This window comes from Panthera onca, chromosome D2 (genome assembly GCF_046562875.1).
Source record: "Panthera onca isolate mPanOnc1 chromosome D2, mPanOnc1 haplotype 2, whole genome shotgun sequence".
NCBI classification, from domain to species: domain Eukaryota; kingdom Metazoa; phylum Chordata; class Mammalia; order Carnivora; family Felidae; genus Panthera; species Panthera onca.
This window is the reverse complement of record NC_138349.1, coordinates 13110949-13125381: the sequence shown is the minus strand read 5'-3', so window position 1 is coordinate 13125381 and position 14433 is coordinate 13110949. Positions and strand designations below refer to the sequence as shown.

General features: G+C 44.7%; 1 protein-coding gene across 4 annotated transcripts in view; it reads right to left on the bottom strand.

Annotated features, from left to right (window-relative positions):
• Positions 1–5213: 5213 nt before the first annotated feature.
• FAM204A (family with sequence similarity 204 member A) overlaps positions 5214–14433 on the bottom strand; it is a 39265-nt gene continuing 30045 nt past the window's right edge. For 3 of the 4 annotated variants that reach the window (XM_060641367.3, XM_060641366.3, XM_060641371.3), the window contains exons 7-8: positions 13090–13196; positions 5214–12794 (exon numbers count right to left, since the gene is read on the bottom strand). In XM_060641367.3, coding sequence (XP_060497350.3) covers positions 12743–12794; positions 13090–13196 — 159 coding nt within the window. In that variant the 3' untranslated portion in view covers positions 5214–12742. The remainder of the gene's footprint in view (positions 12795–13089; positions 13197–14433) is intronic. The other variant, XR_009612826.3, reaches the window with a different exon arrangement.

The following is a 14433-nucleotide window of genomic DNA, read 5'->3' as shown; positions in this document are numbered from 1 at the left end:
CTTGAATACGCTAATACCGTACACTTTCATCTTCTCAGAAAATCTATGGCTGAACTTTTCAGGTTCTTCCTTTGGGCAGTTCTACTTAAGTGTTTTCACACATTCCCCATTTTCCCCTTTGAATCCCCCTGTCAGTCAATTACCAACCCTGGTTAAGTATTTTTCTGAGGTCAAGCAAGGCACTTGACATGATTTAGTTTGAGAAAGTCTTGCCTTATCCTCCTTTCTGCTTCCAGAAGGGTCTTGACTGCTCAGTTCCCTAAGGGCCAAGAGAAGCTTGGTTATTCTTTGACCATTGGATGCAGAGAATCCACAACTGAGAATGCAGGGGGAGAAGAAATATGGTTATAGAAAGTATGTTTAGAATTTTCAGGATTATAAGCATGATCAGTAAGACTGAATTACTTATTTTTAGAAAATAACATTTCCAAAAAAAAAAAAAAAAAAAAAAAAAAAAAGAAAATAACATTTCCATTAGCTTAGCTCAAAAACCACAAGTCTGTTGTAAGAAACCCAAATGACCTGAATCGCTTTAACTCTTTGCAACCCCTAAATCACAAGTAGATTGGAAGTCAGTCTTCTGTGGCCTTGACAAGAGAGAGGAAATGGCCACTGTGATGTGCACTGTCCATGATAGCTTGCTGATTTGGGACAGGATGTGATTTCATAGCCACCTTAGTGGGCTGGGTACCCTACCACAGGAGTGTTTAAGCAGGGTCCTCTAGATGGGAAGAGTTTAAGAGGGCTGTGAACCATTGGAATCCTGTCAAAATGCAGTGTGTATGTTTACATGTATATCCGTTCAGAGAGAGGGTCTGTCTATAGGTCTAGAAGGTTAAAAACCAGCGGCAGAGGAGAAAATGAGAGAATAAGGAGATTTGTCAAGAATCCTGTGGTTTCAGACAAAGATAGCGATGGCCCATTAAAGAAGAAATGTTTCCAAGGGAGATAAAAGAAAATAATAATTTGTTAACTCGTTAGGAGTTTTGCTCATGAATTCAGTCAACAAATATTTATCGAACACCTGCTGTGTACCTGGCGTTGTGAAAGGTCCTAGGGATACAGTCACGAAAGGAGAACAGTCCATTAAAGCATGGTATTGAGGCCTAGGGGACTAACGTTAGTTGAACACGTATTACGTGCTAAGAGATTTTTGCACATTAATATAATCGTCACAACCAACCATACAAACTTCAAATTATTATATTATCATATTAAGTCTTAAATTATAAATACAAACTGAGAGTCTTTTGACTCCAAAGCCAGTTCTTTGTCCAACTCACCTATAGGAACTTAGCTTTGGGGATTTCTTTGGACAGAATCCAGAGATATACCGAGTTGGGGTTTGGTTAGTTCCACATAAAGCAGCTTCTGCCTGCATTACAGAACAGAATAGGGGTCTTCTCTCCCTAAAGATCCAGGGAAAGCACAGAAAATGCCCTGATCGTATTCTATCCACAAAATAAATACAGTAACACCAGCTAATGGTAAGTGTTTACTGCATGCCAGGCCTTCTGCTAAATTCTCTACATGCATGATCTTAGTGTCCCCAGCTTCACAAGGTAAGCATTCTGATTAACATCACCTTCCAAATAAGATATCGAGGCTTAGAGAGTTCCCATATCTAGTCAGAATCCAGAGCCTACATTCAAACCCAAGCTTTACTGTCCTTCAGGTCAACTTTATGTAAATATTTAAATTTAAAAAAATTTTTTTTAAGGTTTATTCATCTTTTAGAGACAGAGAGAGACACAGCCTGAGCGGGGAAGGGGCAGAGAGTGGGAGGCACGGAATCCAAAGCAGGCTGCAGGCTCCGAGCGGTCAGCACAGAGCCCGACGTGGGGCTCGAACTCACGAACTGAAATCATGACCTGAGCCGGAGCCGGACGCTCAACCGACTGAGCCACCCAGGCGCCCCTAGGTAAATATTTAACCTCTTTGGGTCACTGGGAAACTCTTTGAAGTCTGGAGCCACCAGTCACATCTCTATTTCTTCCAGAAAATTGGCACACAGTGGGGAGTAATAACAGTAAGAGCAACACACGCTTACAGAAGCCTGGACACAATATCATCAAGAACTGTGCGGGAGCAGAGATTTCACCCTCCTTCAAGGTAGCAAGTTAGCCTGACACTGTTTTGTGGCTGCTGGTGGGAGACATTACATTCCTGGACATTAGAAGTGGCTAGATTCAGAGACAAAGGGACAATTTGTTTCTCACGAGCAGCAGCCATGGTCTCAGCATTGTTTGTCCCGATTTCCACAATGTGATACTGAGAGGCCCAAATGCCACCTGCTCGCCGCGTGCCTCTCATTAGAGGAGAGGAACTCTGAGCTCAGGCAACTGACTCTCTTACAATGGGAGTAAGCATGGCTGCCTTAGCTCCAGAGGGAGATGTTTGCTTTATTATACTGGACAGTAAACACGGCTGCTCTTTGCCCCAGAGGGAGGCACTATCTCAATCTTACAAGGTTGTTTATATACAAACACCCTTGCAAAGATAGTTTGGAACAAAGGGCAGCCCACTGCCTTGCTTGCGAGATGTGCAGAAATGCAAGAGACCCTGGAGAACTGTCCCCCCACACGGATATGATTTGCCATGTGTCGGGATCTCGGTACTTTCATATTCATTAATTCCTTTAATCCTCGCTGCCCTATCAGATGGGTACTATTATCTCCATTTTTCAGAAGGAGAACCCAAGATGCAGAGAGATTAAGTAACCCGCTTGAGGTTACACAATTCATCGTGGCAGAACTGGAATGTGAATCTGGGTTGCTCCAGAGTCCAGTGTAGGACCCCTTCACTCTTTGAACATTTGCGGGGATCAGCGTGACCCTCTCTGGACGCTCTTTTTCTCCATAGCTTCTCACCATTTGAGAGCACAGAGGTTCTCAGATGTGAGTGTGCTGGAGGGTTTGTTAAAACAGTTTCTGGCTCGGGTCTGACCTGGGATTTGAGAACTTGCCATTTCTACATTTCCCAGGTGCTCCTGGTCAGGGACCCCACTCTGGGGACCATTGTGATGTTATACAATTAAATTACTATCTGCCCTCCCCACTAGAATGTGAGATCCATGAAGTTCAGAATTGTTTGTTTGTTTGTTTGTTTGTTTGTTTCAGGGCCATAGCCTCAGAGCTTACGATAGTGCCTGGAACATCCCAAGTCCTCAATACATATTTATTGGAAGAATCGGGAAAGAAAGTCGGGGGGGGGGGGGGATCTATTTCTTCCAGGTTCTGTTACATGCCCTTAACTTTGGAGAACACTCTAGTGCCACCAGCCCTGAGTGGTCCTTACAGCCACGAGGCTAGAAGTAAGGAACCAGGACACTGAATCCAGATGAAGGCAGCTTGTTCCTGATGGAGCTGCCCAATTTACACAGCTTTCGACCTCAAGAATTGTTGGAGCCACTTCTGGTAATTTGTGGATTTCATAAAAATGCCTTCCAAGGTGCAGAGAAACATCTGAGGACTTTAATTAAGCCCTCCACCATGGGGAATGGAACTTTTATGTTCAGGGACTTTGGATTTTCGTTTTCTTTTTTATTTTTGAGCATTGTTGGCAAGGAGGCAAGTACCAAGCAAGGATTCCAATTGAGTTCTTTGACACGGAACCTTTTCTTCCAGTACTTTTTTTTTTTTTTTTTTTTTGAAAATGAAAGTGGTTTACTGAGTAGAGCCAGCCAAGTGGGGGGATATGGCCACTTATATTAATGGAATTAGACTCAGTATTTAAACTACATAGTACACCTCCCCTCCCTACGGTTTGTGATAAGGCGTGTGCAAGTTTCAGTGGCTTGTTTTCCTTTCCCGTTCCTGCTTCCCTGTGGAGCAAGGAGGTGCTACTCCAAGACGATGATCCTTCAGTGTTAGTAGGCATTAATCACAGGCAGCTTATTAAAATGCAGCATCCCAGGCCCCAACCCCAGAGCGGGACCTTGGAATTTGCATGTTTAACAAGCGATGCTTCTGCCTGCAGATGGTGCATGGCTCACACTTTGAGAAACACTGGAAGAGGGAGAAAGAGCAGAGGCCTGGCCTGGGTCTAATCCTGACCTTTTCTTTATGCTGCGGGTATGGTTTTAGTGTTCTCTCTTAAAGCTCCCGGCATCTCAATTTCCTTGTCTATAACACAAGTATAATGTGTGTTTGGTTTCCAACAGCAATGTATGTAACGAGAACATGTTAGCTTCTCAACCTGCTAGACTTTCCTGGGATATATGATTAAGGCATTTCTCTAAAGGCAGAGCAATACAACCCTGCATTCTCAAAGAGTTTTTATAAACAGTCAGTAGATGAGTTCCTTGGAACAACAGTTCCAAGGTTTATGTTCTCAATCAGTCATGAATATTTAAGAAGACAGGATTTCGAATGGTTCAACTGGAAGGACCAGGTATGTATATATTCACCCAACCACCCATCCTTTCATCCACATAAAATGTTGGCCTGTAGTCCTGTACCCAGCTAGCTGCATGAGAATCACCTGAGAGCTTTAAAACAAAAGATCCAAACCACACGCTCATTCGGTAGGTCTGGACTGGACTCAGAAATCTACACGAGGGTTCCAAGGATGTGATTTCCATGACTTGGAGGGAGATGTCAAGGAAAACTTGGGAGTATGAGAATTTAAGGTGAGCCTCAAACAAAGGATGGGTCCTACTAGATGGGGACGGGAGTTCAGTACAAACAAACACAGAATGGAAAATACATACAGCCTCTTCCCAAAGTTTCCAGAGCAAGAGAGCTGTGGGTCTCAAATGTTACTATTCCATAGTTATTGTACAGTTAGATTGTGTTTCCCAGAGTGTTGCAACTAAATATGTGAATTGTTAACAAATGGTAACTGACAAAAAAAAAAAAAATCCGTATTTTAGAACAAATTTAATAAGCATTGTGATAAGAGCCTTTGATATGCTGATGATGGGCGCTTTCAAGGTCACAGTGACAGCATGCAATGTTTCCCAAACATATTTGACCACAGAAACCCCTATTGGACCACAGAAACCTGTTTTTTTAATCGGTTGAGGTTCCAGAGAACTTGTTTTGGAAGTTACTCCTCTCTCGGTTTATATCTGTATTTATTTATCTATCTGTAGTTATCGATTTATCTACACATTTAAGCACATATAGTAGTAGGTGGTTTCCATTTTTACTCCTCTTCCACTGTCCAAACCTCTGCTCTATGCACGGTTGTGGGTGATCATGAGGTGGTGGTGTTTTTTTTTTTTTCTTAATCTTTAAACAGCTCACTAATTTACAGAGTATCTCAAGAGACGGTTATTAAAGGGTTTAACTTATTCTTGGAATCAATACTCCCAACACTCAGTGCTACATGGAAGCCTGCTGGATTTGAAATCCTATCAGTCCTATCAGCACCATCAATTCTCATTTACTCAGGTCACCGGGCAAGGTGTGGATTATTAACATCCTCTGACCTCAAGTCCCACACCCCACACTGCTTGTCCAAAGAGTCTCCCTTGGACAGACCTGGGCCGAAAGCCCCGCCCACGATGGTCTGCGCACACACCCACACACATACTCACGTTCCTCGTATCTCCCCTTTACTGGGTCAGCGTGTCCGTCCCCAGCTGCTGTTTAGGCTGCTAACAGGTCCCCCTTTCTGGAGAATTGCCCACCACTGAGGGAGGCCACCTTGCCCCGGGAAGTAATGCCCCTCCGCCCCATAGAGCCTGACTGACCGACATGAGGGCAGGAGAGGCCGGCTCCTTTGCTGCAAGGGCGGGGTGGGGGCGGTTCACAGAGCCAAGGCTCTACTGGCTCTTTCCCTTCCATGCCAATGTCACTCCCTCCCTTACAGGTTTTTTCCAGAAGCACACACCTTTAAAAAGAACTTCCATAAGACATAGGAGACATCACTGCTAGGAAAACTGGAACAAAGTCACCGTCTATTGTGACCATGCCTTGATCTTGGATTTGGCCACGATACCCGGGGCCCTCTGATGTTGACTCTATCAGCCCTCCCCGCACTGGGTCCTTGCTGATGGCTCAGAGGTATCCACAGGCACCCCGACACAGTGAAATTCCACCACCTACACCGCTGAAGGTGGCTTACTACCAGATGTCAGATTTGGCAAGACTAAATGGGAGTAAGTTGCTAAAAATGGCCTACATTACTTCCTCACGCCACACGGCCATCCAGAGGCACCCACCCCTCCCCACACCCCGCCCACCCCACGTGGTCACCCTGTCTTGTCAAGTCTGCTGCCCGAACACCTCCGGGATTCACGCTGTCCATTCCCACAGCCCTGGGTTAGGTTCTCATCTCTTCCCCGGGCTACAGAGACCACCTAACCGGCCTACCTTGTTTGACCTTCCAACCCACCATTTCCTCATAGGTGAGTTGGCCTCTTTCTCGCTCGCTTAGTACGTGTGCATGTCCCCTCGCTCCTGAGACTCATCAGTCCAAACTTTCTAGCGTGTCTCACAAGCTGGGCAAGCGCGTTCCAGCCACCCTCTCTAGTGTCGTCACACAGCTGCTTGACCTCCAAACTCCACGCTACCCCCCCCCCCCCCCCCCCCACCTCGCTCAACTCCCCGGGGAGCCTCCAGGGTGCCTCGCGGCTCCTCCTGCCCGGGGTGCTCACGCTTCAACGGTGTCTCCCGGGTACGGTCCCAGGTACCCTTTACGACTTCCGCCGCACATCGCCTCGGCCACGAAGCCTCGACTGACTCTCCGCAGGTGAACACCACATCCTCGTGTGAGCCTCGCTGAGCACGTAATTCTACTGCAGCACTTCTACGTCATGGCCCATCCGTGGCACCTCTGCCACGCACATCACCTGGTAACTGACTGGCTATTTTGATCAGCTCTGTCAACACATCCAAGTGAAAATGCCTACATCGAATCACAAAGAGCAGCTGGTGCTAGTCAACGTCACGCCTGGGCGGAACTTAGTTACCACGCCAAGTCGGGGTCATTTGTGACTGAGGCAACGTGGCAGACGCTGCTGAGTATTTACTAAAAGAGGTTTCCTCTTCTTGAGAAACGGCGGTCTGCATGTCACAGCCTCCCTTGCAGTTAGGCGTGGTGGCTTAAGGAAGCTGCAGCCGGTGCAGAGTGAGAAGTGACGTGTTCCGCTTCCAGGCCGGGCCCCAAACTCCCCGCGAGTGCTCGCTCTCCCGCGCTCGTTTCCCTCCCAGCTTGAGAAGCGGACACCAGGGTTACTAGGTCGAGAAGGGGGCAGAGCTGCCGTCAGCCTGGCTCTCTCAAGGCCTACGTGGGGCAGAAGCCTCCTTTGTCCCACGAGCAAGAAATAAACCTCTACTGTGTTGAGTCATCTTATTTGGGGGGCATATTCGTTGCAGTAGTTGACGTCGCCCTAACGCGGGCAGACACTAGGGCGCAGCCATTCTAACGTAAAGGACGTGTTGATGCGATTTCAGAAAAACATAAAGCTTAAAATTACCAAGTACTGGGCAAAAACAGTTGCATGCGTTCCCGAGCCTGACTCCGTCGATGACCCTCACCTTTGTAGCGAGTCTCGGAAAGAGTGAAACTCATGGGTCAACACCACTCGCCGTGAGGTGGGCACGTGTGGATCAGTCACTAGGCTGGCGAGAGAGCCTTAGCTAGCTGCCCTCCAGGAAACTCCTTCCTAGAGACAAAGCGTGCCCACCCATGGGACCAAACTTTTAAGTTCAGGTTACTTATCACATGTAGATCACTCCTTTGCATTTGGCAAAGAAAGAGCCACAGACAGGTAAAAATCAAGTTGTCTAAAACATGGGTTACAAATACTTCCCATCAGACCGTGCTGATTCCTCTTTGCAGCCACAAGAGGTAGCGTGCTATCTGGCATACGGTAGGTATTCAGTAAACGTTTCTTAGATATTATGTAGGGAGGAATTCACAGCAATGGAAGGCTTCATTGTTTCACTACTCCTGTGACATTCATAATTACTTCTTCTAGTATTACCACATTACAAATGAAAACTTTGTATTCTGGGCAGTCATAATTATACACTACCCGTCAAACCATAAAATGTTTATAGCTGAGGCACATTCAGCCTGAAGATGAAGTGATATATTAACTTCTTGATCAGATGCCAGAGCTTACAGATGAATATGAAACAGACATCAATAATTACAGCTTGTGCTGTAGCTGTTGGTTTCTAAACCTTTAAGTTCAATGAACAAGTAATAACTGGACAGACACACCCTTCAGAAATTAGAGGTGGGAAAAGATTACCTCATTCCATACCTGTCACACAGCAGGCCCCCTGCAGCAATTCAGCAAGAGGCAGCCCATGGCCCCTGGAGGAGGTTCGGGCCGGGGCTTCTAGAGCAATGCCAGGGAGCAGGCACAACGCTAACCGGGCCTAGGAGCACCCAGGAGCCGAGGTTTTTCTTGGGCACTACCCTCTGCTCTCCTTCCATCCCCTTTTATTCTGCACCTCCTTAAGAAACCTGTTCTGGATATAAAAGGCAGGTACCTAAATTCAATGTTTTAAAAACGTCATCTCAATAAGGAACATTTTTATGCCTTTTCTAACAAATCTAAAAAGCGGCTACTAACACTAATAAAAAGAGAAGTATCCCTCAGCTAATTCTTCATTTTACAAGCACGTCTGAAAACACTGCAGACTGCATGGCATTTAACGGAGAGTCTCCCCGAAGGCCTGTAGCTGTGTTCCGGGGATCAAGACCGCAGGGGCCGGTGTGGCGGGAAGCTACTCTGATGGCACCACTGTATTTGAAGAAACGCTAGCAAAACGAACACTTATCTCCTTCTACTCAGAAGGAGAAACTGTTGAAGAAGCAACACGCTTCGTTTTAACGCTGGCGCACAATGGGTTGGGGGCTCCTTTCTCAGTCTCTCCATGGCCGTCTAGATTGGCTATATACTGACTGCCACGTTCTTGACGGGAGTCACAAATCCCTTTCACACCGAGTCTCGATGCGGAGGACAGCTCAACGCTGAGAGTGCGTGCGTGTGTGCGTGTTTCTTTCAAGGTGAGTAGTATGGAAGGAGGATAAAATAATAAAGACTAAAGAATGCAGTTCTGCTCATTTTATCAAAATCTATAGAGAACATCCCAACCTCAAAAATGGAAAATGGGTCTTATTGTCTCAGTATGCTACAGAGGTCATGAATAGATACATGCTGATAAAGCAATCGTTTGATAGTTCGTTGAAATTTACTCTAACATATATTCCACTTTCTAGCAGAAAGCCTCTCACTAATTTAAATCTGAAAACCTAGAAAGATGCTCTGATTACTTCATAATAAAAATTAATTCCTTGAAAGTCATTGCCCTGGGTTTCTAATGCTTTAGACTTTCAAAGTGCTTTCAGATCCATTACCATGTTAAAAGGCCCTGATGCCACAAATACCAATCTACATTTGGTTTTGGAAAAAGATTTTCGTGTACATATTTTGTCCAAATATTACTATTTGTTTCATGAAAGTCAGGACTAAGACTTTTAGTAGAGTGTAAATTTTAAGCCAATGAATAAACAGTTGGCTTGAAAAAATATTAAATTGACGTGCAAAGCATTTGTTGCTCTGCCAGATACTAAAAATAAAAGCAACTTCTGCCAACATGGAAAAACTTGAATTGTTTCAGTTGGTTCTGAATTTGACTACTGGGTTTCACGAAGCTAATTTTCCAAAATGAGGTCTGACATAACATTACCTTGTTTCCCCCAAGCCTTATCTCATAAAAAAACACACACAATTGGCATCTTACTCAAATATCAACCTCATATGGTACTTTTTATAGGTTAGCAGGACATAACATTTCTAAAACAGTGGTATCTTTACCTAACAAACAGAAATTTGGACATTTTGATAATTAACTTTCATATTTTAAGAATTAAACTCAAACTTGTCTTAGCGTAAACAGTAAGCTACGTTATTAAAATACTGAAAAGAGAGCATTTTAGACCAAAGGTATCAGGGAAATCAGTAGATTTTAAATGTGAGGTTCTAGGCTGTTACTCAAAGTTCAGATAACATTTTATTCCCACCCCTGGCCTGCCACTCCCGTAGCTGTCTCTCTAAAAACAAACAAAAAAAAAAAAAACAAGTGTGCTTAAAATACGGAGTTTGAGATTTATGATCAGTTGCAGAAACCTGTTTAACTAGTGATTTACAGTTTGGGCCAAGGTATTTAACTCTGTCATCAGAACTAATTATAGCAAACCTGAGATTATACATCCAAACTCTCCTTTTGGTGAAAGAAATAGAATGTTCTGCTGAAAATCAGAAACATCCTGAGGGCTCCCAACCAACTTTACTTCTCAGAACGAGCGCTATAAAACTCAAAATTACTGTTCCTTAGTAAGTTGTTTTAGCCTGAAGTACTTAAACAGTAAATCATAGTTACGTTAATGCCATACCAACGACCTGAAACATATTAATCTCAGTTAACAATAACTGACGTTTACACCCCTCATCTAATTCAGGCACTCGAGCAGTAGTAAACGCACATGCTGAAGCTTCAGGAACTGAAGTTATTACTGATCCAAAAAGAATCCTCGTTTCACTGTGGACAGATGGAGAAGACAAATGACTACGCTTTTTGGGCAACATGGGTGCTCTAAGAATAATGTTCCCATTTTATTGCTTTACTGAGCAAAATGTCTAATTCAAATTAAAGCTGGTAAAATAAAACTGGTCCCAAATGACATGTCAGCAGGGTCAATCAACCAGCCCTTTCCTCTCCCCCGAACCCCTCTCTTACCCCCACTCCACCTGCTGTACCGTATTTGAGAGCTTTTCACAAACCAGGTCCCCCCAAAAATGGAGACTTATGAGATCCAGCTCCCCTCATCGAATGAGTCCGCTGCTACATCCGATTCCACCAAGGCGCCTTCACGGGGTTCAAATGCTCCGTGTGTGTGTCCGAGCCCCGGGGCAGGGCGGGGCAGGGCGGGGCAGCACAACTGTCAGCGAGGGACAGGCTGAAGAAGGGCTTCAATGGCTGGACTTCAGGCCACAGGCTCCCTGATCAGCCCCCAGAGAGGCCACTCTGGCAAGGCCTCAGCATGAGCAGAGGTAAAAACATGCCTGCAAGGGTCACTAAATGCTCTCAAGAAGGGGACACAGGAGAAGGAAAATGAGGCAGAGGCTGCAGGGAGATGCTGTCTCCGGGCCCGGTGTGCCCAAACGTCTACCCCACCCGCCTGCCCAACGACAGCTTCTTCCTGTTTCAGACAAAACACCGAACCGTGTAACGGCACGTCCCCCACGATGGATTTTTTTTAGGGAAAAGATTCCCATACCGTCAGTCTGTATTCACCTATTAGGAGTTTGAAATGTAATGTCGTGGGTAAACGCAACGGGAGGTATTAAATCATAAAACATGAGATTTTCCAGTATTTGGCCTGGACACCTTTTCGTGATGAATTCTGTAAGCAGAAACACAACCTCCTAAAATCTTGCTTTTTCCATACTGGCTTTTCTCACCGAAGTGGAAGCAAGATAGGATTTTTATTCTCTTAAATACCAACTGGTTATTGACTTATTCCAGAACACAGAAAAAACATTAAACGCGCTACCATGAGTTATGAAAATTTTGTTGCTACTGTAAGTCTAAAAATAACAAAGTAATAATAATGAAACGATCATCATGACTCATTTTCTGTGTTCCTGAATTTACATTCTCAACCCCGAGGAAGTTTACGCCAGACAGCTAGAAACCCTCTGGCGGAGGCTGAGGAAGGCAGGTGAACGGCCAAAAGCTGCGATGGGCAATTCTTCCCTCTTCTAAGCGCTGGGCAGGGAGGGGCCAAACCAGCCAACGTCCAGGCCTATTTGCCAGCTTCTTACGGGATTTCTCAAAGCCCCTCTAGGAAGGCCTATGAAACACACATCTAAGAACAACTACTTCCCCGGCACCGATCCACCTCACCCTCATTAACACATCGAACCTTTTAAGAAGGAATGGGGAAGAAGAGTAAAAATAATCAAACTATGTTCCTGGAAGGTTCCAAGTTATACTGTCTGGAGGTAGTTGTAACTGGCTAGTACGGTTGTGCCATTTTCTCTCCTAAGAGCTGTATCACAATTTAAGGAACAACAAGGCTTAGAGAGACATTTAGGAGGACATTTCCAGGCCGAGCTAAAGTTAAATCCTCCTCCAAATACTAGTTTCTGCCCTTCGTAAAATTATGGTATTTTATCTCAAAGTATACAAAAATTAATCAATTGCTTTCATCATTTGATTGGGAAATATCAACTCTATTCCCGCCAATAAAGAATCAATAATTACTTTTATGATATTAAGATAATTCAAGTCATCTGTAAAAGTATCGGTTGAGACGTTCTCGCACTTAAGACTAATCCTTCGTAAACAAATGCCAATCTTACAAACACAACTGCAGACGAAGTACAGGTACGCTGGGGACAGATAAGGAAGTCCGAGGAGCTCACTGACTATGCTACACCAAACAGACGAAAAGTAAAACTGACTTTATGCTGGAGGGTTACATAAATAGATAATTAACAAAATCCTATCTTTCTTCCTGGTATGGATACTTCGATTTCGTGCACAAATAACAGAATGCCACCTCATTCGTGTCAACAGAATGAACTCTCTAGAAAAAGACTAAAAAGGTTTAATAATCAAACCCCACATTTTACGCTTATGTTTCTGGCTTCTGGCAGTTCCCTGACACAGTTAACATCGGCAGGAGTATCTTCTCAGTCAACTGAGCAGCTGAAGACTCAAAGAAAAGCCCAAGTGAAGACTCAAATGCCTTGAGGAACGCTGGCAAGCTACATATATCCCATGTTGCTCTTGGTTTCCCATCTCTTCTTTGCTTCAAACCTAAAATAGAAGACATAAAAATCTCAATTTATTTCTAAACACTTTCCTAAACACGCTTACTCAGTGCCAAAGTAAAATAAACCGAAACATTTTCACATACTCCACTGATAACAAACTAAATATGAAAAGGGATGAAGAAATACCCCCGTGTTTATAATCTGATAAACGTGCAGCAAAGACACAAGGACTAAAATGAGTGAACAATCACACACAAACTGGATTCACACAGCGGATCCCAGGATTTCTGTAATTCCTATGCAGTTATTCGAATTACCAGTAAAAATCTTAAACTCACCCCCATGCAAGCTTCTTCTTTTTTCGAGCAACCTGTGAATTCTCAGCATCCCTTTTGGCTTTTACAAAGTTGTGGCAGGCAACCGCTTTAGCAATTTTCACACCAAGCTAAGAATTACAAAGGAGAAAACCAAACAAACAAAAAGGTGAAAATAAATATTCCAGCTGATACAAGAATTACAGTAATACAAACACTTGAGAACTTGCGGCTAAGCCAGCCATACCCGCAAATCAGAAATTCTTATGCTCAGGCCCCCGTGAACAAGCAAAGTAAACAAATGCACTCGGTGTGGCCCATACTTCCCTCACCTCCCACAGGCCCTAGACCCGGGTTGTGCCAGTCTCCTGGATGGAAATCCTTCCCAAACAGAGCCCCTCGAGGGTCCACAAGGATATGATGAAGATCTTCAAGCTATTCCAGCATTTCAGTAGGCCAAACAGGAATTTACCCCTGATAAGGCTACGCAGACTGACAGAGACATCAAGTTTCTTTGCTCTGGGCTAGAATTACAGCAACTCAGTATGGTCACATCAGCTATCTCCTGCTGATCAGAAGCTCTGATTGGCAGTCATAGATGTGATTAATAAAACATGGGAAAGCTAATTACTGCTTCATAAACGCACTTTGCATGATGGGCAACAGCATTTAATTCGCCGAGAGAGAAGAGAATATAAGGGGTGCTAAGAGGTGAAAAGGCTGGGCACGCGGACCACAGTACCTAAGTGCTTCCTCTGCAGGCCCCTCTACTCCTGCTCCACCTGACGCCTATCTGCCCTGGGCCGGAAAGGTCAATGAAAACCAAGCCTCCTACCCAGCCCACCTCTACCTCCTAAGTTTTCTCTAAGCCAACCTAAAACAGTCTCTGTGTCTGCATTTCTGCAGCCCTTCAGCCTCGACGCCATCGTCTTCGGTTACCACACACAGGCCTCTCTGGCCTCTCTGGCTGCAGAACTGTTCCTCAGAGAGGATCTCCAGGACAGGATGGTCATCTTCCAGTTCTGGCGGCTCTGATGTTAAAAATACCTGCCTATATGAATAGCTCAGAGATATCTGTGAAGAACCCAGGTTGAACAACAAAGGCTAAATATACATCTCCTTCTGGGGTCTCTTTCCCTTTCTTTCCCCGGACTCACCCTAATGAACGTTACCGGACAACAGACTTGCGGAAGAGAAGAAAGGACCTGGAAGCCGCTGTCAAATCAATGTGTTAAAGCCCGAGTTTTAGGGATCTGCTGGCCAACGGTGAGGCATCATGGGTGGCTAAGACCACACACATGAGAAGTTGATTTAGGAAAATGAGGTTTCACATGCTTGACATTTCTTTCAGCTCGTTTTGGAGAAGAG